This window comes from Ursus maritimus, unplaced genomic scaffold, assembly GCF_017311325.1.
Source record: "Ursus maritimus isolate PB19 unplaced genomic scaffold, ASM1731132v1 scaffold_14, whole genome shotgun sequence".
NCBI lineage: Eukaryota > Metazoa > Chordata > Mammalia > Carnivora > Ursidae > Ursus > Ursus maritimus.
In genome coordinates this window covers 54,860,032-54,886,079 of record NW_024423786.1, presented here as the reverse complement: position 1 = coordinate 54,886,079, position 26,048 = coordinate 54,860,032, and the positions used below count along the sequence as shown (strand labels likewise).

Sequence of the window (26,048 nt, the reverse complement as noted above, 5' to 3'; positions counted from 1 at the left end):
TGTTCCCTCTGCCACCGGGTGGGACTTATTTTGGACCAGGGACATGGTGGGTTTTCCCGGCTGTCAGGGTTACCAGTGACTCTGGAGGGAGTTGGCAGGTCTGCCCTTCCATTTTTGTCTTTCGTGGACTGCCTGCCAGGTTCAGCTCCAGCCCTGCCCACACTGCCCGCGTCATCCCTCCCACACTCACCGCCGTCTCCTAGCAACTGGGCTCGCCTGCCAGCATCCTGCAGCCTGAGGTCTAGGGATGCTTCTCCGGCGCCTGGTCTCACTTGGTCTCGTGTCTGCCTGCCCACTACCCGCTTGCTCTGGGGTCCTCTGCTGGTGGGAAGACGGCTGGAGAGGGAAGCTCAGAAGCGACTGCTCTTCGGGCTTGCAAGGAGCTCAGTTGCCCAGACGTTTCATCCATCTGGACCCAATGCTTCGCTAACCAACTGCTTGATTTTTTTGGAGTTGCTAGGGGGGAAGATTTAGCTCCCTGTCAACAGGGTTGGTTTTAGACCACCTGGTGGTGAGGATACCCTCCATCTTCCCCAGGAGCCAGGGGTAGGCCTGGCGAACAGTGGGATATGGGGTTTCCCAGAGCTGCCCCTGCCAGAAACTGCATGCGGGTCGTAGCAGTAGGGACACGGGGCTTTCCACGAAGGTGAGGCTGTGATGGTCACAGCTGCCAAGTCCTCACCCTGGAGGCCAAGCCATCCTCCCTGCCCTTTGTCCTGTTGCCTCTGCCTTAGCTGAAGCCTCTTGCCCAAACCATTACAACAGTTTCCTGGGATAAGATGGCAACAAACAGCGTCCTCCCAGCCAGGAGGCATGGTTCTTTGACAGTGAGACTCATCTCTGGGTGTCAGAGCATGGGTTCAAGCATTTAACACATTTATTGGGCGACTACTATGTACTTGGTCTGTTCTAGACTTGGGGATACCATGGTGAGTAAAGTGGATACACTCCCTGCCCACAGAGAATTCACATCCCTGGGCGGAGGCAGGGAACATGTGATTTTATTAATCAGTGGTATGTGGTGTCTAGAAAATGAATATGGTTATGTGACAGGGGGAGGTGGTCAAGGAGTCTTTGAGGAGGTGACATCTGGGCTGAGACCCGAGGGAAGGGAGGCGTCGCTGGCCATATAGGTCAGGGAAGAGCTTACAAGGTAGTGGGAAAACATGTGCAAAGGCCCTGGGGTAAGAACAGGTTTGGCTGGTCTGAGAACAGCAGAGGCTGGTGGGTCTGAAGTGGAGTTATGGAGGGAGAGGTTGGCAGATGGACTTTTGTGGGGCTTTGTTGGGATTTGGGGTTTTATCCCGAGCTCCTACGGCTGGAGGATTGAAGCAGCAGATGGACCACTGGTGGCAGGCAGAAGTGGGGCCGACAGCACTTCCTGGTGGCTCGAACTGGAGCACAAAGGAACCCAGGAGGACTACCCGGTAGTGGTGGTGAGCCTGGGGAGCTGGTTGAATGGCAGAGCCAGTGACAGATGCAGAAGGAGGGGGGAGGGGTGAAGCTCCACTGTAGGAGGAGAATGTCAGGACCGTCCCCTGTGACCCATCCGTGGCTGCAGCCAGGACCAGCTGAGGGGCTGGCTCTGACTCCTAGGTATTGGCAGGGTGCCCGGAGGAGGCAGGGGGCCACTCCCCCCAGAGGCAGAGGACAGTGGCCTGCCCTCCCAGGGAGGTGGCAGTGGTTAGGCAGGGCCCAACTGTTCCAGTTTCCGGTAGATAATGTGCCTGCTAGGAGGAGGCCTGGCTTTGTCGGCCCGAGGGGCGGACGGTCCCCTGGCCCAGCTCTGACAAGGGGGTCCTGGCATCTCCCTGCCCTGCTCTGCGTGTGCCCCACCCGTGCTCTGACACATGCCACTCCCACTGGACACCCATGCCTCCTGCCCTCTGCTCCCCTCCCTGCCGCCTGCACCACTGCCTGGGGACGCCCTGGGGGCTTGAAGCTATGTAACCAAGTCTCCCCATGTGACCCCCCTCTCCCCTCTGAGGTTTGCAATGAGCATTTGGGAAAACTCCAGGGAACTCTTGTTAGGGGACCTGCAGGTGGAGAGCCCCCCCCAACTCAGCTAAGCCACCTCTTCCCCCAGGAAGCCCTCTGGGCCCCCCACTTTCCTGCTGATTGCCCCACTGTTCATTCCTGGGACCAGGCCAAGGTGGGTTCCTCGAGCAGCCGTGGGGCACGTGCAAGATGAATGCTTCTCGAGTAGGGTCCCCAGGGCACACTGGTGTGGGGATGGCCCGAGGGACCCACACGTCAGGGTACAGCCTGCGGGCAGCGCCAGCTCCTCAGACTTTTCCTCACTGCTCACACTCGTGGTCTGAATCCCAGCAGTGAGGCTGGCTGGTCAGGCGCCCCTGCTCGGAGCACTGAGGGAATGGCGGGACGGCCCCTCAGGGGCACCTGTACCCGGAGGGAAAGACGGCACAGTTCACACCAAAAGACATGATTTATTTACTCGCAACCCCCCACAAACCCCCGGGGACCTCCAGGAGGACGAGACATGAAGCCACACTCAGGCTGTCCCCTAAACACAGAAATGAAATTGAAGGGATCGACCAACCACAGATGGACTTTTTCCCTTCAGGGCCACCGGGCAGCTGGGCAAAACGCCCCAGCAAAGAGGGAGGTCTGGCTGGATTGGGGGGGCGGGGCTGGGCCAGGGGCGCCCCCAGGCCCGGCCCTGGGCCTGCATCGGCTGCACCCAAGTGGGAGCGAGGGCAAAGCCCAGGTCCGAACGAAAAGTGGCAGACAGCAGCGTTAGGAGAAGGCACTCAGCGGTACGGGGTCAGGGACGCCTGTGGGTCACAGTCGTCTCTGGGGGGCCAGGCGAGCACCCAGCCTGCATCCTCACCACCACTCGGCCTTATCGGCCTCCCTGAGGGTGGACTTTGGCAGGTAGACACCATCCAGCTCAGGCCCTGCAGGCCTCTGGCGATGGGGGTCTCTAGGCTGGGGGTCTGGAGGGGACGCTCCTGGCCTGGCTGTGCCCTCGGGCTTGGCCCTCACCCCCCAGCTCTCCCTGGCCTGCCTCCACAGCCCAGACAGCCCAGCCCCTCGGCAGGATTTCAAGTCCACACACAGCTTCGGCATCCAAAGGAAGTGCTTCGGGAAACCCACAGGCTTAGGCCACAGGGTGAGTGTAAAGCAAGCGAGAGACACCAGGGTTTACTATCACTGGGCCGCACCTTCTACCCGCCGTGGGGGCCTCGGGGTGGGGACGGGGCAGCCCCAGGCAGCTCTCATTCCCCGGTAACATGGTTTCGCTGGCGATTTAAACACAAGTGTTTTTAAAGAAACCCCCAGAGCGTTCCTGGAAAGGAAAACACGACAGTCCGACGTTAGGATGAATCTGGGGAATCACATGCAGGGGTGAGGCTGCTCAGGCGGGCCCCTCTCCGCCCAGCCGGCCCTGCTTCCTCTGGACTTCGTCCTCGGGGGCTGCACCCGCCTCCCGCAGCCTCTTGCGGCAGCGCGGCCCCGGCCTGCTCCTGGGGGGCGGCAGACGCTCCATGCCCAGGACCGCGTGGATCTGCCGGAACGCCAACAAGCGCAGGGCGTGCTGGGGGCAGACAGCAGGTCAGCGCCCTCCTGCCGCACCCTGCTCGCCCTGCGCCCATAGCCCAGCGCGGACGCGGCGCTCCGTGCGTGTCCTTGACCACAGGCTTCCCGCGACGGCACAGCTCAGCGCACACTCAGGCATGAAGCGGGGTGGGGGGCTCGCTGGGGCCAGCCGATGGCAGCACGCTGCCAGGACGCCCCTCGGGGCATCAGCCGCTGCCAGCCTCTCTACGGGGACCCCAAACCCTGCATCTCCCGTGCACCCCTGATCCTGAGCTACTTGACGCTTCCTGTTAGGGGCAGCTCGTAAGCGCCAGGCCCGATGTGGTTTCTGGGCCGCTGGGAGAGCTTATAAATAAACTTGCCAGCAAAAGGGAAACCACAGCCGGGGGCTCTGCTGCGGTGCGTGGGGCTGGCTGTGCCAGTCACGCTGGAGGCCACGGCTGGGTGTTTGCACACCACGCGGCGGGGGCTAGGGGCGCCCAGGAAAGTCCCAGCCAGCAAGGCCTCAGGCGTGCGCCTCCTCGCGTGGCTGCTTCGGCCCTGAGCCGGGCTCTCCCACCCCGGGGAGCAGTCCTGTCACCCACAGGCCGCCCATCTCTGCAAAGGGAAGGAGAGGGGGAGGGGGAGCCCCAGACCATTTCCAGGACCTGGGGGCCACCCCCACCTGTGGAGCCACAGAGGCCAGCTGTCCTACCTGGGCATTGGCCGTGATGTCCTCGCGCTGCTGGGGGGTCATGGACCCGAGGACATCCCTCTGGTCTCTCTCGCAGGGATCCTGGAGCCCGGGCCCATCTTGGGGAGGCGAGGTGGGGGCCGCAATGGAGAGAGCAGCCCGGTGAGAGACTGCCATGGCTTCGGGGCAATGCGGGGGCCAGGGTGGGTCCCACGGGATCTGTCCCTGCCGGCCCCCACCCCCACCCCGTGCACCATGTGACTGCACAGATGGGCTCACGGCATTGCCTCTGCTCTCCCTTAACCTGCTACCATCCTGTGTCACTAGAACGACCGGGAAACCCCCTTTCTGCATCTAATAGCTCAGCCGTGGGGGGTGCGGGGTCTCCCGTTGGCAGCGGTAAAATGTGCCCCGCCAACGCCTCTGCCTACAGCCCATTCCCTGTGTTGCTGGCTGTTTCCTTCTGCAAGAGTCCCGCGGCTCTCCAGAAAGGGCAGGTGGGCCCCAAGAACCAGGGTGCCCCAGGCCGGGCTCCTTTCCTGCCCCAACCCGCCCGCCCCGCTCTCCTCCATGGGCACAGCTGTCTGTCCCGCCCGCTCTCCCGTCTGCCTCGGACAGTGTTGCCGAGTATGTGTAAGCCACGGGAGCTCGCGCTCTGGGCTCCACGGCCGGCAGGACTGACCTGTCAGGAGTGTCCCCGAGGCCACGCACTCCAGGACACGCCTCATGCCGTCCCCAGGGCTGAGGGGCCCCGTCGCGCTGCTCAGAGCCTTCTCCGCCAGCAGCTCCATGGCCTGGGCCGGGTGGGGAAAGGAGAGACATCGCGCCTTGGGGGAGAGCCCTCAGGCCAGCTGGCCTCCCGCCCCGAGGAGAGAGTAGGAGGGAGCGAGAGCAGCAATGCCAGGCTGGGTGGGGTCTCAGGGGACCCTGAGCTCCTTCCCGCAGGCCCACCCACCCTTGCATTTCTTTCTTTTTTTTTTTTAAAGATTTTTTATTTATTTGACAGAGAGAGACAGCCAGCGAGAGAGGGAACACAAGCAGGGGGAGTGGGAGAGGAAGAAGCAGGCTCCCAGCGGAGGAGCCTGATGTGGGACTCGATCCTGGAGCTTCGAGCTGGCGTCCCAAGAATTAAAAGAACCGCTCTCTGTGACCCTCGTGCACTTAGCTGGCGTCCCGACCACTGAGCTCCTCTGGCATGCCCCCCGCCCCTGGGAGCTACCCTGCCTGGAGGAGTCCTGTGGGCAGGACCATGATGTGCTATCTTGGGGGTGCCTCCAGATCTACAGGGAAACGTGAGTGGACCCCGTGTCCACAAGGGGGTGGCATCAAGAGTGGTGTCCCCGCTGGACATGGGGCAGGAAGTGGAGGCCGGGATGGTTTTGGAGACAGCCCTGTGTCTAAGGCCCAGGGCGGCTGGGCCGGGGTGGGAAGGGTCTGCTTGTCTAAGAGCCGGGCTCTGGTGGGGGGAAACGTGCTACCCGCAGAACTGCACACAGAAAGCAAGCATCCCCCAAGGTAAACGAGGGAGGGACAGACTCAGACCCGCCAACGGGTGCACAGACATGGCGTGATCCCAAAGAAAGGTGTGGGGAGGATGCCCCCCAGAGAGGGCAGGGAGCTGGGGGGGTCTCACAACACGGCAACTTGGGGTTTGGGGGTACGGGTGCCCCTGCATCTGTCTTCTCCCCTCTTCCCGATGGGCTCTGGGCTGACTGCCAGGGGGTGTCAGAGCCATGGGGGGGTCTCCCCTTCATAGGAGGGAGGGGGCATGCCAGGAGGCCCTGAGCCTTCACGTGCTCCCTGGTTCTGTCTGCGAGGGGTAGGTTTAAGATGATGGCAGTCAAACGAGGCTGTGCTCCGTAGCAGGCCTCTTCCCGGTCCCATGGGACCCCTGAGACGCCCCCACCCCATCTACCTTTCCTGGTTGCTCAGGCTTAAGTGAGCCCCCTTTTGGAAAGCCCAGCACTGGGAAGGGGAAAGTCTGTCTTGGACGAAATGAGGCCTGTGGGGGCTGTGGGGGCCACCTGGTGCTGCCTTACCCAGTGCGGCAGGGCGCCCCAGGCAGGCACACGCTGGCAGAGGTCACGCAGGACCCTGAGGACAATCACACATGGCTGTAGGCCGCTGGCTCGAGCCTTTGGGGGAAGAAGTACACCGTCAGCTCAGGGAGCCACGTGCGCGAGGCCCCGGGAACAAGGGTTGATGCTCAGGGCCGTGAGCCTGGCCCAGGAGGGACTCCGGGGGACAGCACAGGCCAGCTGGCCTCGAGGATGCCACCTGGGAGCGGAGTCCACTCCCCAAAACGGCCAGGCCAACTGAAACGGCCCAATTTGGAGCCCCTGGTATGGGCCATTGGGTGGCTGCGGGGCCACAGCATCCCCACGCCCGGAGCAGCGAACCCTCCACTCACGTTCCTGACACGAGTGTCGGGATCGTGCTTGGCGAGGAGACACGGGCCAACTGGCCAGCCAGGAAGCCGCCGTGCACATGGCTGCCCTTCCTGTTGTACCTGGAGCCCGCTCCCCTGAGCAGCGGGACAGACCTACGTGCCCCCCCCCGCCCCACCTGCCCCTGCCCCTGACCTGGAACCACTTGGCGTGGCGGAGGGCAGCCAGTGACTGGACGCACTTCTCTGGGCTCAGGACGTCACCTGGGTCGGACAGAGGCACCTGCATTCCCTCTAGAAGGAAAGGGCGTGTGGGCACCAGGCCCCTTCCCTCTCCTCCCGCCTCCATGGGCCACACGGCCCAGCCCCTCGGGTCTCTGCAAGGTACCGGGCTCCAGGACACTGCAAGGACCAGAGAAGTCATTTCTCTGCAAATCCTCTCCCTCTGCGGTTGCGAGCTTCCATGAGGACGGACTGCCTTCCACGCCCACTCCCGTGGTGAGCAAATTACAGTTCGGATGGGAAACTTATGAATGAAGCCAAACTTCCAGACACTTTCGAGTGCATCACCACAAGGGAGAAAGTGGGTCAGATTCCAAGAGGCGCCATCATTGATGGCGAAGACCCCGAGTCTGGGAGAGACTCAGGTGCCTTTTCCTGCCTGCTTACTACTGCCTCACGCTCCCATCCTCGCTCCAGGAGGCCCCGGATCACAGAGGTCCTGCAGTGGAACTGAGTGACACTTGTGCATAAATGTCCCCATGCATGGGTCATGGGCCAACCCCTCCTTCAGGCTGAGATGGAGTCAGCAGTGGTGTGTCTGCGAGGAGGGGCTTTTAAAGCTCCACTCTGGTGACAGCCAGCTGGGGCCTGGCCCCCTGTGTAGGGGGCGGGGGGCGGGAGGCCACAGCCGGGGTTCCCTCCAGGCAGCCCAGTTTAGCGGCCTTGGACCGCTCACACTTCCCCATGTGCCCAGTCCGCCCCTTGTTTGTGTGTTTGAGCAAAGCCTCACGGGGCCTTCCGCTAGAATTTAATGATGTTGTTTTACCCCCTGTGTTTATTTTTTAGATGACGATGACAACTGGTAACGTTTTCGAGGTTACCACTCTTGTTCAAGGGTGCCATTCTTAAAAAATTTAACTGACAAAAATGAACTGATTTAAAGAAAAACGTTAGATGTTGGTGGCCCTCCACTATGACAAAATAATCATGAAGAAGGCTCAAGAATGACTGGAGTTTGGAAGACAGTCATGGGGGCTGTTCTGGGAGGTTCTATGGCTCCCAGAGGCCCGCGGCGTGCTCCTGGCTGCTGGACTTCACCATGCGGCCGTGACTCGAGACCCTCGCTGCCCGCGGGCCTGTCCCAGCACCCTGCCCACTCGCTTGGGCAATGCCAACACGCCTCAAGTCCCCTGAGCCCCATGTCCCACACGAGAGGCCTTGGGACCCACGTAGTCAGCTGTGGCCCCTGCTACACAGACCCACAGAATCAACTGAGCCCCGGGGACCCGGCCCAGCTGGTCTCCCCTGGGTGGGGAGCAGGTGCCTCTGCTGGCCTGGAGGCAAGGAGCGGATGATGGTGCTGCGAGCCCGAGGTGGGTGCCCTGGAGCGCAGCACAGCCCACGAAGTGCCAGAAGGTTGCTGGCTGTGGCCCCCACCCCATCAGCACTTGGGCAGATGCTGCCCTCAGCCACCAGGGGGTGTGGGGCATGGGGCGGGAGAGAAGGGCCTGACCGCACCTTGGTCCATGGAAGGGTTCTCCCGCATCAGGGGCGAGGTGATGGACACAGTGACCCTTATCCTGGGCTCCTCGCAGGAGGAAATGATGATGTCTTCAGAGTCGGAGGAGACCTCGTACTTGTCTTCTGTCACCATCTGTGAGGTGCAAATGCAACACGAGTCCGTGTCACCCCAGCTGAGAAGCACGAGTAAAGAAGCAAGGGTGTGGTCGAGTGCTGGGCCCCGTGCTGGGACTGCCAAGGGACAGAGACGTAGACCCCACCCTGCGGGAGCTCACGTTCGTAGCAACGTGTATAGATAACCGACCCTGCATGTAGGTGCCTTCATATGTAAAGAATCCCCGCAGCTCAATAACAAGACCAGCAATCCAATTGTAAAAACAAACTGGTGAGTCACATAACCGGTAGCGTGCAGAAAAGAAACAGAAATGACCGTCCTCATGCAACAGAGATTACTCCCATGGTAAGAAAAAAGCAAACTGAAACTATAATGAGGTACCATCATCACCCGGGAGGACGGGCCTCAAGAAGTCTGAGGCGCAGCTGGGCTGGCAAACCCAGGCATCTGTAAACTGCTGGTGGAGGCTGACCGGGCAACTTTTACCAGAAACGTCTGGCCTCACGTTTTTGGCTGGCAATTTTGCCCCTGGGATAAGCTCTCCTGTGCGTACGAGCTTATCTTCTCGCTGGAAACGACCTGAATGTCCAACTACATGGAAGCGCCCCTCAAGTGACGAATGAACAGCCATGAAATGCTCGTCAGCCGCACAACACAGTGACACTCCCTGAGGATGCGCGCTATGGTTTGGGCACAACAGGCGAGAAGGGGCAGAACCGTGGACCGCAGCTGCCTCCAGGCAAGACCCAGGCCCCCTCTGGCCACGGTCGCCACCCCTTGCCTGCCACAGGGGCCCAGGCCCGGCCCCCACCCCTCACGGGGGGGTAGCCTGAGCGGGTCACCAGCACAAGCAGGAACCCCGGGGAGGCTTCGGAACCAAGGCGGGTTTGTGCACTGCCTCCTGCCCGGAGAGGCCTTACTGCGTCCCTCCCTTGTTCTGAAGTCTCTGAACGCCTGGCCAGGGCGCCCCCGAGCTGGCGTGGAGCTTAAGGCAGCTGTCTCTGCACCCCTAGAAATGCTCTCTGCCCCAGCTAAGCCGTCTTTCCGCAACTGGCTGGCAGGGGGTGCCCAAGTCAGACTGTGGGTTCAAATGCTTCCCCCTCAGCTCCCTGGACTTCATGGTGCTTCACAGGCGGGGACCGGGGAGCCCCAGGATGCCTGCACATGGAGACATGCGCCCAGCACCCAGCGTCCAGCACCCTCCGACACCACCTGCATGCACGCCTGAAGCCAGTCTTGGCCCTGAAACACATCCCTCTCCTGGCCACTACCCAGTCCTGTTCAGGGCCTCCTCCTGAGGCAGCCCTGTGGGCAGCCCTGTCCATGCTGCGGGGGTGGGGGGCGCTGCCAGCTTAGCCACAGCCTGGGCTGTTTCCGTGAGGCTGCATCTGAGTCACGCTCGCACCCCTGCAGTAGCTAGCAGGAAACCATTGTGTCATGGGTGTGAAAGAAACAGGTATTTACTGATTTCTCTCAAGATTTATTTATCTGAGAGAGACCACATGCGCTCATCTGCGAGAGTGGAGGAGGGGAGGAACAGAGGAAGAGGGAGAGGGAGAGAGAACCTCAAGCAGACTCCCCACTGAGCATGGAGCCTGTCGTGGGGCTCAATCCCATGACCCCAAGGTCATGACCTGAGCTGAGATTAAGAGTCCGATGCTTAACCCACCGAGCCACGGAAACGAGTATTTAAATCAGCCAAGTGGGGGCACGTCACTCCTCTGCTCAAAACCCTATCTTCCCACTTCCCTGAGAATGCAGGCCTACCTGCTTGTAGGGCCTTCAGGCCTGGTATGATCCAGGCCCCCGCAAATGCAGGTCCTTCTACATGGAACACGGCTCCCCCATCTCTCAAGGCTTCCCCTGGTCTCTAGCTCCCGCCTCAAGGGCTCCATCCTGTCGGGAGGCATGTCTCCCACCATCCTGTCTGATGGGCCTCCCCCTCCCTGCTGGGGCTCCCTCCTCGGCATCAGACTTGCATTTCTTTACAAACGGCGCTTCGGACATCAGCTTGTTCTGCTTGTTCGTGACCAGAGTGGGGGCCCCAGAGGGCGGGCCTGGGTCTGCGAGGCCCCCAGGGCTGCGTTCTCCCAGGAGCAGAGACAGACACGCCCTCCACCCCAGGAACAGATTTTTTTAACCTAAGATAATCTCGTTCCTCCCCAGTCATTGGTTCTGGTGAGAACGTCCCATGACAGTCCAGAGAAGAGCCCAGGTCCCCCCTGCTGTCCCTAAGCTGCTTTTCACGGGGTCCTGCGGCCGCTCATCTCCCCACCACAAAGGGCCGCGTGCAGTGCTCGGCTCCACTTACCCCTGTAACGGCTGGTAAGTTGGCATCCGCAATGACGGGACACCTACATCATTTCTGAGTTTTTCCCTAGACTCACTTTATAAAGGAAACTGAAGTCCCTCCTTTCTCTCGTCAACTTTTTTATAACAACAACCCGGTCTGGGTCTGACAGCCACGTCTGTTGTTTCTTAAAATCACCTAGAAACAAAGCCACGCCGCCTGGGGCCACGCGCGTGGGGGCCACGGCTCTTACCGGGAGCTGGCGGGGCAGCTGCTCCGAGATGGTCCGCAGCAGGGCGCGCGTGGGCTTCCGCGAGCAGAGGAGGGTCAGCTGCACCGTCCTGTCTCCGCGCAGGAGCAGGCCCTTCGCCAGGAGGCCGACCCGCATCACGCCCTTCAGGACCCGAGCTGAGGGGGAGCTGCCGCTGTCGAGACAAGCCCGCAAACGTGTGAGACCCTCAGGGGAAGGGGGTTAGAGAAGGGGCTGTGGCCAGGGTCCCCGGCTCCTGCGCTCACGGGCTCCTTGCTGGGCCTCTGCCTCAGCTTCCCCATCTATGAAACGGGTACACGCCTCTGGGAACGAGCCCGCCAAGCTGCACATGCTCGTAAGGGCTGGGCGTTGTTACTCCTTCCTGATATTCTGGGTTCTGAGGAAGGCCACCAATGGCCAACGCCGTGGCCCCTGGTCCTCAGCCAGCTGGCGCCACCCACAGGGGCCCTGGGCTCTGTGTGCCATCTATGTATTTCTTGTCAGTTTCTGGACCGACAGGACTGGGCCAGGAGGCCGCCAGCAACATGCAGACAGGAGATGGCTGGACTGGTGGGAGGACCAGGGAGGGCAGAGCGCAGGGGCGGGAGTGTAGGGGAGACTGCAGACAAAGAGACTCAGAGGCTCATCAATCAATCTGGATCCCAATTCACACCCACTGAAAAGCCAAACAGCCCCAAACCCAGAGCCTGAGCTCTGTGGCCCCCGCTTATCTAACGCTGCTGAAGGGTTGTTGCCAAAGTGTAACAGCGCCTTGGTTCTGTGAAGTCAAAACAGGAGCCCTCGCTGCTTAGGGCCGGCCCGGGCCTCTCGGACGGCTCCCTTCTAAGACATCCCGCAGGACAGCGCGAGGGGACCGCGGCTCAGGGACCCGTGCCCAGCACTCGCCGGGGCTCCGCTGTTCCGTCAGCTTGCGTGGGAGAGGACCTCCGCGCAAGCGAAACCCCCACGCTAACACGCTCTTTGCCACAGCTGAGTGCACGTTCACCATGACGTGCATTTCTGCGTTTTTGAAAAAGAAAAAAAGGACCTAACACATGTGACATAAATGTCATGTGAAAGCGTAAAGAACAAGGTTGGTTTGATTTTTCGAGCACGTGGCGGTTGCAAGGTTTGGGGAGGGGGCAGCTTGCAGCCATTTAGGGGTGGCCCCGACACGCGCCTCATGGAGGCTGACCCGCGGTCGTGGGGCCACGTGAATCTGCAGGTGCTGAGCTGAGCGCCCTGGGTGTGCGCACACGACACCCGCGACAAGCTGGAACGGGACTCTGCCATCTTGTGCGAGGGCGCCAGTGGGGACCGGAGCACACCCGTTTCTCTACCACACCTGGGTGGAGGAGGGGCACTCTCCTGGGGAAGGTCATAGGTTTGAGCCCAGAGGCACGCTCGCATTAGGATGACTCCCTGGAGCTCACTCACAAGGGGCACCTGCGCGCTCCCCCAGGGCACAGACACTGCGGTACCAAGAAGCTGGCGAGTGGCACCGGCCGGACGCCAATGGGTGGACGCTGCAGGATCCCTCTTGCCTGTGCACGCGGTGTCCAGGACCGGCTGAGCCCCAGGGAAAGCAAGTGCTGTGGCGGGTGCCAGGGCGGGGGTGGGGGCGCAGGGAATCTAACAGGACGGATCTCCACGTCAGGGGGTGAAAGATCTCTGGAGGCAGATGGTGGTGATGGGCGCACAACACGCGCATCCTCCGTCCGCCGGACCGTGCGCATGAACGTGGCTAAGATGGTAAGCCGCACGGTGTAGGTCAGCATCATACAAACCCCTCAGAGAGGAGACGAAGCAGACACCCAGAGAGAAAGGACTTGGAAAAGCAGACTTCCTCCAGATCACAGGTGGAGGGGCCTCCCCACCCCGACAGTCACAGCGACTGGAACAGTGACTCACACGGGCACTCAGGGGCGGCATCTCCTGCTTGGGGTGGGGGGGCCTCACCGCCCCCAGAGGAAGAGGACGGGTCAGAATCACCCTTAATCTCCATTTCACAGATGAGAAACAGACTGGTTCACCCTTCGTGAAGAACATTTCTAGACGCACATTTGATAGGAAATGTCAGTTTGGGAAATGTTCTGGTCGCACACTGGAAGGCCCCAGAGACCTCGGAGAGCTCAAAGCCAGTAAGGGTGAGGTGCCTCTGGCCTCCTGCCAGAGGGTCCAGAACCCTGACCCTCCACCCGGAGGGGGGCCTCCCTGCCCCACTAAGTCAGCCTGGGCCTTGGGAATGGAGTGACCCCCACTACCTGTGCTCACTGCCCGCGTACTCTGGGCTCCCGGAGTTCTCCTCGGCCAGCATGTCAGACACCAGCTTGAGGGCGCGCTCCGAGTGGGAGACAGCCTTCTGCACGGCCAGGAGCTCCTCCTCCGTGGGGTAGATGGCAGCGTGCTTACACAAGACGTGCCGGTCATCACTGGACTCCAGCCGCCGCGCGGACTGCAGGGAAAGGCAGGCTCGTCACGGGCAGGCCAAGAGGCCCTGGGCACCCGGCATGCAGGGGACAAGGTGAGTGTCAGCCCTGCTGATGCATGGCACATGCAGAACGGAGCCCTGGGGAGCCCTGGTTCAGGCTGGCTTTGGGGGTGACAGGCAAGTGGTGAAGGAAAGATAGGGACCCTGAGGTGGTGAACCCGCGAGGATGTGGGACGTGGGGCCTGTGGGCTCCCCTTTGGTGATGTCCTTACACTTCTGAGCCAGAGGCTTTTTGGCCAACCCAGCAGAGCTCCTCCCCTCAGCAAGGTGGGAACGGAAGGCTCCCATCCAAGCCCGGGCCCAGCCTGCACAGATGGAAGCTGAGGGCTCTGGAGGGAAGTGGTGACCCGGGCCTTGGAGCCGAAGGAACTCCTGTGCTGGTGGTGGGGCCTGGGGCTGGGGTTCCTGTGGGTGAATAGTGATGGGGCTGGGCTACAGCCCTCCGGCCCTGCCCGCTCCCACCCCTGGGCACCTCTTGGGGTTTTGGTTCAAAGCCACGTTCCTTGCTCCTGGAGGGTTCAGGTCCTTCTAGTGAGGGCCTGAGGAGGTCACCCGCCCATGGGGCCTCCACCATGGAAGGCATTTTGGCACGAAGACAAGGCCACCACCCACCGGAGGTGAGCCAGCAGGCGCCCCCGGCCTGCTTGTGAGGAAAGGAGAGTGTTGGTCGGGTGGCGAGGGTGCAGGGTGCTCATCCGGGGCCTGGGGCCCCTCTTCCAGGCGCCTTCTACAGAGCTCGTCGCGCCTGCAGGGAACCAGGGGAACAGGCTGCTCTGAGCGGCTGCGAGACCCCTGGGCTGTCGCATTAGGAGCGCGCATTGTCCTGGGGCTGAGCAAGGCTGGGCCTCCAGGACCACCAGAGAGGGCTGCCGCTGCCTGAGGGGGCCCCAAGAGGCCATGACATGGATCTGCCATGCACCAGGGAGACTGAGGCAAGGCAGGCCGGGAGGACAGAGGCCAAAGGCAACAGGGGAAGGAGGGGGCAGCTGCAGCCCCAGGTCTGTCCTGGGCTTTGTTCCCCAGCTCAGACGCTGCCTGGATCTCTGTCAATCACACACCGTGTCAGAAAAGGCTTTCAAACTGCTCCAGAGGGTGAAGGAGGACAGACAAACGTGTGGGTGGTCAGGGGACACTGGGGCCAGGAGGACACAAGGAACACTAAGGTTCAGGGGAGACCAGAGGTCAGGGGACACAGGAGGTCGAGGGACACTGGGGTCAGGGGACATAGGAAGTCAGGGGACACAGTGGGTAAGATAGACACAGGAGGTCAGGGAAGAGGGACAATGGGGTCAGGGGACATAGGAAGTCAGGGGGCACAGTGGGTAAGATAGACACAGGAGGTCAGGGAACACCTGGGTCAGGGTGCATGGAGACCCAGGGCATCCCTGTGAACGGGGGCCCAGAGCGCCCACCCCGTGGTGGCGGGGGCTGCGCTGTCTTGCATTTATTATGTGACACTCACACAGATCCTTAGCGTGACCATCTCCCCCAAGGACGGTGTCCCCTGCCTACATTGCAGGGGTGAGCACCTGGGTCCTCGGGCCCGAAAGCGAGCAGAGGGTGTTCGGGAGGGCGAGGGTGGCCTGGCAGGGACCCCGCACACCTCATCCCCGCATGCCAGCGCCGCATCTCCTCAAGCCGCCTCTTGGTCAGCTGCCTCTGCTTTCTCAGCCTGGCCTCCAGCAGCTTCCGAGCTCTGTGGCTGGGCTTCACCGCAATCGGAAGGTCGGGGTTCACTTTTTTCTGGAAAGGGCAGGAAGGGCTGTGAGATAGGAGACCTTCATTTCCACGAGTGCCAGGAGCCCCGGGAACCCCCCGGCCCACAGCCTTCTGCGGGCTGACTCAACAGTCGGGCTCTGTCCCCCAGAGTCCTAACACTCCGGGGACCCGGGCGCCTCAACACAGGGAGCTTCTGCGGGGAGCACGGCTGCACCACAGGCGCAGCCAGGAAAGAAGGAAATTCGGCCCTATCGCGAGACACCCTCGCGGACCACGGATGGGTCGCTGCAGAGCCAACGCCAAGTGCATATTTCTAATCAAGCTAAGTCGGGAAACACCGTTTGCGTGAAATCCAGCAATCCGCATTTTCAAGAGCTTTGCAGATTCTCTTGCTGCACATGGTTTACGGGGCTTCCTTCCTCATTCACAAAGTGAGCGCCGTCTAGGGGGCATTCACGGCTGGCAACAGCCCATGCGTCCATCGACGGACGGACCAATACACAAAATGTGTCCCCCACGCATGGGCACGTCCCTTGGCCACAAGCAGGAGCGAGGCGCCCACCCGTGCTGCCCCGGGGACAGACCCCGAGCCCACGACCACACGGCATAAGTCCACGTGTGTGACACGTCCAGAACAGGCTCCTCCACCGATGGGAAACGGGGCTCATGGGGCAGTGTGTGGGGGTGACTGCTAATGGGGATGGGGCTTCATTTTGGGGTGATGGAATGTTCTAGAACTAGAGAGAGGTGATGCTCACAGCTCTGTGAATACACAGTAGTAAAAGCCATGAAACTGTACCCTTTATATGGGTGAACTGTGTGGCAATAGAGCAGCTAAAAAGGGGTGGGTGTGCATACGAGTGATGACATGTCCCACTGCCCCGCAAACCTGTGAGGGAAGCCTGGGGAAGGCAGCTGACAGCCCCTCCTCTGGTGGAGCCCACGGGGTGCAAGGGCCCACAGGCCACCCCCTTGGGCAGGAAGCAGAGCACCCCGACAAAGGCCCTGCTGCGCTGGAGGCCTCAGCACCCGTCACCCGGGCTCCTCGGTTGACCGGCTCCCGGAGGATGCTCGCCTGGACAGCCCAGCACCCCTGCTGCAGCAGTGGCCCCTGGGACATGACCTCCCGGCCCCCGGCTCCCTCTCAGCCCTTCTGAGCTGCATGCCGGCTGGGCTCCCAACAGAGAACACAGACATGGAGAGTCTGGGGCCAGGAGGCAGCATCTGTGAGCCTGTTCCGTGCACTCGGGGACCCCTCCGGCAACAAGGGGGTACAGAGCCGAGACGCCGTGGGAAGCACAGCTACAGCTGGGTTTCCTGGGGTCTCCAGGCAGCGGGAATGCAGGGGATAGGCCCATGGGTCCAGTGCTCCTGCTGGGGGCACTGGGCGGGGTGCAGGAAGCCTGGCCAATCAGCCCCCCTCCCCAGCCCCGCATACCTTGTACTGCAGCCGGTGCCGCCGCCCCCGCACGTGCATGTCCCTGGCCGTGGCGTCGCCGAAACTGCACTCGCACAGCCTGCAGTGGAACTGGACCACCTTGCCTTCCTCGTTGCGTACCTGAGACAAGCCCTGCTGAGTCGGCCGCTCCCCACGCAATGCGTCTGGTCCCTGGGCAGGGGCACCCCCGTCCCCTCAGGGGCACCGAGCCTTCCCGGGAGGCCTGCATGCTGGCGTCCTGCCTGCCAAGCGGGCTTTGGGGAAGCCAGTGTGTCACCAACGCACCCTCCCATGCCCCAGCTGCCCTCAGCCATCGTCCTGTCCTGTTCCTCCACCCCCCTCCCTGCCCCGGGCGCAGACACCTGCAGCCCCGCGGCCTGTCCGGCACGGTCCCTGCCTCTGTTCGGTTGTGAGCTCCACGTGTCACAGGCCCTGCTGTTTCCTGAGGCTTTTATGCACCTTATCATCTCCTCAACTAGGAAATGCCGGGCTCCCAGGCAGGACTCCTATCTGGGGTGGCGATCTTGCAGGGGACAGACAGAAGGTGGTGAAGTGGTTGAACAAAAACAGAAGAAACGCTAATGCTCACACTTCCTTTTAGCCACTAAGGGGGAGCCTGGGAACTATGGAAGCCAGGGGAGAAGGCTTCCAAATCTGGTTCTAGAAGCTGATCCAGGCAGGCTTAACAGGCTCTGGGCATCAGGGCCAAAGCCATGGAGGTCATGCACTGGCCCCTGACGCCCAAGAACCCGGTGCCTCTGTCTCAGGTCTTCCTTCTAGGACCTGACACCCAGTGCCTGGACCTTCCAGTGAGTTCCGCAGGATGTCGTGGCTCACTGTGGACTGCCCATGGACAGGTGTATGCATCTCAGATGGAGACCATGGCGCAGTCTTGAAGGCTGACCCCTGCCAGAGTCCTTCACCACAGCCCCGGGTACACGCCCACAGCCCAGGGCACGGCCGTTGCCTGGCAGAGTTACCTCTTCCACGTAGCCTGGGCCCACTGGCTGCGCATCACAGCTTCCAGAAGCTTCTGTGGAGCCTCCTCGGGCAGGCGGATCTCTGGGCCTGTCTGGTGCGGGGTGGTGTGCCCGTTTGCCCTCTGGGGGCCTGCTGCCCGCTGCCTGTAGCTTGGAAGGCCCTGGAATGAGGGGTGGAATGCGATGCAAACCGAGGTCTCCTGCTGCCCATTCCCCCCTCCTTGTGACGTCAGTCAGTCGGATTCCCGGTCCCGAAAGACCCCTTTCATGCCAGCTTGGGTCGCAGCTGGAGCGCCAGGCCCACGCAGCATTTGGTGTCCATCTGAACGCGTCCACGGGGAGGCCCCGGTGGCAGGCCTCTCTCAGAGGAGCCCATGGCCGCACCACTCTGCAGCCCCTAGGTAGCCAAAGACGGAGTTCCAGGTGGACCTAGGGTCATGGTCAAGCTAGCCCCCTTCAGCAAATTCACTGGCCCCAGAGGGGAGACGGGTCTCTGTTACCACACCGCTGTCTGGTTTGGATTTCGATATCGTCTGGTTCCTCAAAGCGGTGCTGCTGGGGCTCAAAACAAACCCTCTTGCCCCTTCCTGGGCAAAGCCCGCTGGCGGACGGCAGAGCCTGTGGGGCGGCCTGGGCACGAACCCCACTTCCACTGTCTACGAGGTGGCCCAGGGCCAGGTATGTGACCTTGCGTGATCTTGCCTCCCCTCTGTCTGTCCCTCTGCAAACGGATTATGACACAACCTACTTTCCAGAGTCGTGGAGGGCAAATTGGGCAATGCCGCGAAGCAGTCAGCGGAGTGAGTGCCTCACACGGACCGCAGCTGTTGCCACTCAGTCCACACCACCAGCCAGGCCACACCCAGGGTAGGCGGGGCCACAGATGGGGGGGCTGAGGATCCTGCCTCAACTTCCAGAGACCCACATAACTCGTCAGAGCCCACTCCGTTCAGCCTGAGCACCGGGGCATGGATCGTGCTGCCACCGCACCACGGGCTCTGCCCACACTTCCCAAGGGTGTGGCCCAGAGGTGGCCGCAATATGGGGAGAAGGCCTGCCTCTCACCATCCCCGCCCTCCATCCAGGGCTCAGCCCCTCTGGAGAGAGGCGATGGCTCGCACTCACGGTCACAAGTTAACGGGACAAGCGCTTCTCCGAAACCCCAGTGTGAGGAGTGAGTCTGTGCATGGGCGTTGGGCTGTGACACGTACCCACACTCGTGGCTTTCAAAGACGCCGGTCTCTTGGCCAGTGCTGGCTTGCTCAGAGCGCCCATGCCGGGGCCGGCAGAGGCTGTGGGCTTGGTGGAGGCCGTGGTGGGACTCTCTGCGGCGAGGGGGGCTGGCTTGCTGGCGCAGGGGGCCTGGGCTGAGCTGGGGTCCCCTGGCACTGGTTCTATGGTAGGGATGGGCTTCCCCAACTTAGTGTGCAGCTTCAAGACCTGGAACAGACCCAGCCCCCCATCAGGGCCACCTCTGGGCCCAATCAGACTTCCTCAAGACGCAGGAAGAGCACCTTGGTGGGTGGATGGGGCTGGCAACGTTGCGGGAGGGAGCGCGCCGGTCCCATCCCAGGTCCCAGTGGCACGCCCTTGGCTCTCGGGCATCACTCCCTCTAGAAGATCCTTCCTGCTTCCAGGCCCCAATCCACGCACTTGTTGGAGGGACCATGCCTCTGCCTACAGCACCTTCAGGGACAACCACCTCAGAGCTGTCTTCTGGCTCTAAGTCTCTGACACTCCCAGCTCAGACCTGTCCCTGCCCAGAGCTGGCCGCAGGGTTTCCCCGGCCCCTAGAACAGCCCACGCCTCCTGGGTCCCAGCTCTTCTGCCTGCACCCCTGCATGGCCAGGCCTGTGCATCCCCTTTCCCCACTTCTCCTGCACCTGCTCGCTTCCCCTCCTCCACGTGTCTGCTCTCGCTTTTGTGGGCTTCGTGGGTTAGCTCAGGCTTTGGAAAGTCTGCCCTGGCTGGGCCGAAGGACAGGAGAAGACAGGTCCTCAGGCAGGTGATCTGAGGGTGGCCCCAGCTCCGCAGTGGGGAGCTGGAGGAGGGCCAGCACGGGAGAGGGTAGGAGCAAAGGCCCGGGGGCAGGAAGGAGCACGGCAGGTGGGCTTGGGCACCTGGAGGAGGTTCTGTGTGGGGCCACGAGATGGGGCCTTCCTAACCCTCCTGCCGGTGACTACATGGCAGGAAGCTGGGATCCCAAGAGCTACTCCTCCTGCCTGCAGCACACACCCCCTAAGCGAGCGTTACCGTGCAGGTTAGCAATACCATTTGGGAAGGGTTGCTGCTTTTGAAAAGCTCCTTCCGGAGCACAGCAAGGGCAGGCCCCGGTGAGAGAAGTGGGGGTCTCCCTACCTTCTCTCGGGTGGGGGATCCCATCAAGGTTCTCCACCAGCTGACACAACACAAGCATTTTTAAGGCCACAGAAGAATGGTGATATTAAGATAGCAATCAATATTAAAAACATGGATATTAAGTCATTCCCTGTCGATTAAAACACTGCTATCAAAATTAGCATGAAAACTTACTGTTTTAATTGTATTAACCGAACTGGACCTGTTTAATTTTTAAAGAGCAGAACCCCAAATGGAACATGCGGTTTGACCTCATCAACACGCAAACCCTCTTTTTTATAAACCTGTAAATACTTAAGGCTTCCCCTGCAGCCTGGGAACAAGGCCCCCGTGCCGCTCCACACCTTGGTCCAGGGGGTGGGTGAGACTATTGTAACATTCTGAGGAATGCAACCACATGGGCCCCACAGGAAAAGCTTCCTGTCGCCGGCAGCGGCCTCCTCAATGCTGTCGGGCCGTGAGGGCTCCTACCTTCTGATGCCTGGCGCCCCGGATGTGAGCGGCGTAGGCATCTGCCCCCGTGCACCACACGGCACAGAGCCCGCAGTGCAGCCGCACCTGCACCCCACCCGGGCCGCCACTGGCCTGGGTGCCCGTCTTCTGGGCCGCCTCTTTCTTTTTGTGCTTCTGCCCTTCCAGGTGCTCGCGGTAGGTCTGCAGGTAGAGAGTGAGAGCGGCCCGAGAGGCATGTGTGTGCGTGCGCGCGCGCACGGTTCACTTGTGGGGGAGCCCCAGGCCTGCCATCCCCCTCCCTCCGTTCACTGGCAGCCCAGATGCTCATGTGCCCCTTCATTAAACCCAGTCAACAGGCCAAAAGCTCAGCCTGAACCACAAGACGTCTTTTTCCTCTCTAAAAATGGATGAGCTGCTTTTGTTTCAAGGGCTACTTGGAAGGAAAATGCTGGCTTTTCAGAATCTGACCTCAGAAACCACACGAGGACATCCGTTGCCTGAATCACACTGGGCACACTTCCTTGTCAGAAGGCAGTTAACACACAAAGGGGTCTGGGCGAGAGAGGGTGCGTGAGTCACAGGCCCCCGCATGCCGCACCGCGGTGCCCGAAATATCGGACGGCGTCTGGCAGGTGACCAAGCTCTTACGTGGCACCCCACACTGCTCTCTGGGAATCCTTAAGACGAGGCCGTGGGCTGCCGTAAACATGCTCCAAGTGGGCCCGCTCAACCAATGCACCTTGACGATGCCAAGACTCGGGCCACCCTGGTGACCCGGGCTGGTGATGCAGGCTGGTTCTGGGGCAGACGGGAGGCAGGGACAGGAGCTAGAACTTGGGAAACTTCTGACATTTACCTAAGCAACAGAACACACACACACACACACACACACACACACACACACCAGGTAAAAGCCTGTGGGCAGAGAAGAGCCTGGAAGGACAGACCCAGTGATGGTAACAGGAAGCTGCTGCAAGTGTAGTGAGTAGGGCAGGGCCCGCCCGCGTCCTACATGCACACCAGTTAGGCCACACGGCTTAACCGGGCACTGATTTCCAGTCCCAGTTCCCAGTTCTGCGCCCCAGGCCTTCCCCTGACATGTGGAGGCGGAGGAAACGACCTACACAACGTGCCACGCAGGGTCCTAAGCTCAAAGTAAGAGGAAACGCTTGCAACTGTCTTCCTGCCACGGGATCCCCACCGTAAACACGTGTTCAGCATGTAAAGAGAGAAAAACCAGGGAGGTGCATTGGGAAGAGGACTGTCCAGTGCTCCTGCAGCTCCAAGGGCTCCCCTGGCCCCACAGGGCTCGCCCCGAGGCCACATGGTCAACTGGGCCGTCCTGAGACAGGCCACCTAGACGGACACCCCAAAAATGGGCATCAGTGCCGCCTGGGCCATGGGGAGGCCGGTGACAGAGCCCCTCGCGTGCAGCAGACAGGAGTGCATGGCAGGAGGTAGGTCAGTGCTGGAAACACCCAGAGTCCCAGTGGTGGCGGTGGACGCAGGAGCCCGTCCGGGGTGGTGAGTTGGCACAGAACAAGACCCACGTGCACGTGGGGACAAGTGAAGCAGGAGACATGTGAGTAAGAAGGACGCTTGCATCAATGTCAACACCATGGCCGGGAGACTGGCTGCACTATGGCAAAGTGCTGGCACTGGGGAAGCTGGGGCGGGGGTACAGGGACCTCTCTGAGTCATTACTTACAACCGCCTGTGACCCTACAACTTTCTCAGTAAAAATTCCAACTGGAAGAGGGCTATTAACCTCAGCAAAAGGCTGGGAACAACGAGAGCTCATGTTTCTGAGGCACGCCGCACACGCACCAGGTGCTGGGCTGAGGGGTGACACGCTCGGGCAAACCCTGTCACCACAGCTGTCCCCGAGGAGACCAGCTCAGAGAGGCCCAGACACCTGCTCAGGTGACAGGGAGCGCAGAGCTGGGCTCCACATCACACATGTGAGCCCGTCGTGGGGAGCATCCCGCACTCACGCAACACAGTGCCACGAAGGGTCTAGAATTAGGAGCAGAGGCTTGTGCCTGATGAGCAAGAGGAACCAGGAACCCCGTGATGCAGAATGAAAATCTCGCAGAGGAGTGAAGACAGGAGCGGAGAGCACTAACCTCCCGCTAACGAGTGTGAGTCTCACGGCCGAGAAAGCGCACAGGACGTTAGATCAAGACAGCGGGAGGCGGGAAAGGGCCCTGGCCTGCCTGGGGAAGTGGGGGCTGGATGAGGGGTTCCGGGGTCTCTCCACACACCCCGATAGCGATCCCGGAGTCCATGCACCCCTCCAGCTTCTAGCTTTCTCTCAGAGTATTAAAAAGATGACAACTAGCACGTGGTACTCTGTCAAGATGGAGCCCTGGTGTCTGATGACCTTTCAGAGTATGAGCTGGGTTATCTGTGAGTGTGGCTGGGGGATCTCCCTCTTAGATGGCGACACACACGCGCACACACTCACAGACATGCTTCCGTCCACCCGCCGCCTTGCTTAAGCAGCCCTGCAGCGAGGGCGCGCCACCCCCAGGCGCCTCTTGGAACTGCATCTGCCGCAGCCATCACGGCACGGAGGAGGGGCTCTGACCCCCGCTGCCCGCTGCTGCCCACTTGGGCGAGGGAAGCCCTGGACCACGTTCCTGCCGCCAGCAGTCAGTGCCGCGACTGCCCTTCTGTCCTCCACAAGCACGCCAGAAAGGCAAATCTGACGTGTACTTGACATTGCCAGTTTAATAACAGGCCTTTTGGGGCAGGCAATGACCCTATGTCTGGTTAGCCAGGTGGGGCAGGGGGCTCTCCCAGCCCAAGGTGGGTAGCACGGTCCCCAGGAAGGTCCTCTGGGCCTGCTCAGCAGGGGGGGAGGGCAGCTGACCTGGGGACCAGCGCAGCTGATCTTGCAGATGTCACAGTAGTGAAGTGGAGGCTCCTTGGGGCCGCCCCTCGGTTTCGGCAGCTTGGGGGGAGCCAGGAGCTTCCCAGAGAGGCTGCCGGCAGAACTGGCACTGGGACTGCCTCCTGGGCCGCCCCACAGGGAGCCCGGGGGCGTCGGGAGCGGGAGGGGCTGCTGGGGAGGCGGTGGCAGCTGGAGGGGCAGCGGTGGGGGACACTGAGGACCGGCTGCCGAGAGCACCGCTGCTTCATAGCTCGGGTAGCTTGGTCCTAGGAAGCAGAGAGAACAATCAGACAGAGGGAGGTGGGTTGGTTTGGGGGACGCTTTGAGAGTGACAGCCTGTGCCTGCTCACGCACAGGACGCGTCTTACCCATGTCCAGGGCCGAGGTGGGGCTGTAGGTCTGGGCGTAGGAAGGCAGGGTGGAGACGGAGGCCACGGGCAGCACGCTGCTCGCCAGCGGGGAGGCGTAAGTCTCGGTGTAGCTCAAGGCCAGGGTGCTGGCTGGCTGCCCTGTCTTGGCGGTGGCCGCCGGTTGTAGGGGCTGCACTTGGCTGTACCCGCCACTGGGCTGGACAGAAGTGTCTTTAGTCCCTGGAGGACAAGCAGAATCTCTCTGCAAAGCCACCCTTTGCCACAGCCTGCCAGGGGACAGTGGGAGCCACGCCCCTGTAACCGTGGCCACTGGCCTCCCCAGCTGCCTGGAACCAGCACAGGCCCCAGGCCCTACTGGCCACAACGGCCTACAAGTCCACAGCCCCGTGCCCTCCCATCTCTAAACTCCCAAGTCCTCAGCAGAACTCCCCTCCTTCCCGCCTGGGAATGCCTCCTTGGAATAAAACTGGTTAGCTGCCCTTTTAGTTCTGTCTCTCTTTCCTTCCCACCCTCTCTCCTACACCAGCCCAACCCCAGCTGAGCCTTCCAGGCATATTGGAGAAGACAGCCCTGAGGTCCCCGGCCCTCCTACGGATCTGGAAAGTTTAAGTTGTGACTTTGCAGGGGCTCCTCCCATGGTAAAGCCAGTGGCTCCTTGCGGAGACGCACCTGGCTGGCAGGCTGTGGCCGAGGCAGGGAGCTGAGGTGGGCTGGCAGCCGGCAGGTGATACTGTCTGTTCTCGAAGCTACCGTAGCTACCAGCATCTGTCGATGGTCCGTAGCTGTAACTGTCCTGCGAGGGGGTTACCAGAGTGACACAGAGCATGGACAAAGCCCTCAGGGCAGTGGCAAGGTGTGCCCTTGCTCGCCCCACACGTGGCACGCGTTCACACGGTTCCTGAGCTCCTGCTCTGTATCGGGCCGTTTCAGGAGCTGGGGACACAGTGAGCAGTGACATGGATGGGGCCGCTCGCATGGAAATAACACCTGAGAGCAGAAGTGCTCTGAGGCATGCCCAGCTTGGAGACGACTCCTCAGAGGAGCAGTTCAGGGAGAGCAGAAGCAGAAGGTTGGGGTTCCCAGCAGGGTCAGCCGGAGGTAGAGGCTGGTGGGCTTGTGGGAGAACAGAGGGTGGGAAGAGCAGAGGGCTGTGAGCACAGCGGCTGCGGCCAGGAGAGGGGGCCTGGGGGACAGGTGGGGCTGGGGGCTCGGGGAGGGGCTGGGTGCCATGCCAAGGGGCATTCGGGCTGTGGCGTGCAACAAGACAATGACATTCAGGTGAGGCCAGGAGGCAGCCCTGGGGGTGGGCCGGAGGGGGAGTCCCAGAGGCAAGGGAGGGAGGAAGACCAGACAGTGTGAGCTTTGCTAGCTGGGCAGCCTGTGGTACATCCGCTGACCTTAGGGGGTACCAGCAGTGGGTGGCAGAGGCTCGGGGGGGGGGAGGTTGGACCATGTCCAGCATGGGACACATTGGCAATTCCAAGTGGAAACGCAGTGGCTAGATCTCTACGCCCAGAGCTCCGCGAGCGGAAGAAGGCATCATCGGCTCCAGAAGCACCCAATGAGCACAAGCACATCCCCTGCTCACTGTCAGGGGGAGGGACGAGAGCAGGAAGGTAAGCCTGTGTCCCCGTCTGTCTGCCCATACGGGGCGCCCACTGCACAGGCCCCCTCAACATTATCCGGGACTAGTCAAAGGAAGGCCAGGCTGATACCTGGTAGGAGGGAGCCACGGTCGGCGCCAGGGCAGGCTCCTGGGGCTGGCTAGAGTGGACCTGGTACCCGCCATACCCCGCTGGGGTGACAGGCCTCAGGGGCGGGGCGGCCACGGGAAACGGTGGGGTCACAGTGGGACCCATTCCAGCAGCGGGTCCTGTGGCGAGGCTGGCTCCAGCGGTGGGGAGGGGAAAGGCCATCGGAGACTGGGTGCTAGAACCACAGATAAACACAAAGGCCGGCTACATCAGACGAGTTCTAAGCAACACTTCATGGAGCGCCTAAGTTCCATCAGCCTCGGGGGCCGGCTGCTCTGGATGCCTCCAGTAAATCCGTTCTTTCTGTGACTAACGTTTGTTAAGACCTTTCTACGGGAGCAGGCTTGCATTCCAGCACTTTTCACAAAACAGCACAATGTCCTAACAACTCTGTGAGTCAGGGACCCTCCTTGTGCCCGTTTATAGGAAAGGAAACTGAGGCACAGTAAGTGGCGAAGTCAGGACCTGAGCCCATTAGTTGATTTCCCCCCTCCTCTGTGTGGGCAGCAAGCTTTTCCTGGACATCAAGATTCTTCCAAGAAAGTTGGGCTTGAATAGCATTTTGTAACC

At 61.3% G+C, this 26,048-nt stretch overlaps 1 protein-coding gene across 1 annotated transcript; it reads right to left on the bottom strand.

Annotated features, from left to right (window-relative positions):
- Window positions 1-2,427: 2,427 nt before the first annotated feature.
- On the bottom strand, window positions 2,428-25,710 carry ZFR2 (zinc finger RNA binding protein 2). Its single transcript, XM_040629589.1, has 18 exons — window positions 25,440-25,710; window positions 24,394-24,517; window positions 23,722-23,943; window positions 23,333-23,619; window positions 20,476-20,658; window positions 18,858-19,086; window positions 17,647-17,807; window positions 16,667-16,786; window positions 15,113-15,252; window positions 14,122-14,254; window positions 13,283-13,473; window positions 11,022-11,193; window positions 8,361-8,496; window positions 6,817-6,914; window positions 6,274-6,369; window positions 4,917-5,028; window positions 4,256-4,353; window positions 2,428-3,559 (listed from the first exon to the last, which is right to left on the bottom strand). Exons 1-18 carry the CDS (start codon window positions 25,638-25,640, stop codon window positions 3,380-3,382), a joined length of 2,883 nt encoding a protein of 960 aa, XP_040485523.1. The 5' UTR covers window positions 25,641-25,710; the 3' UTR covers window positions 2,428-3,379.
- Between the last annotated feature and the right edge of the window lie 338 nt (window positions 25,711-26,048).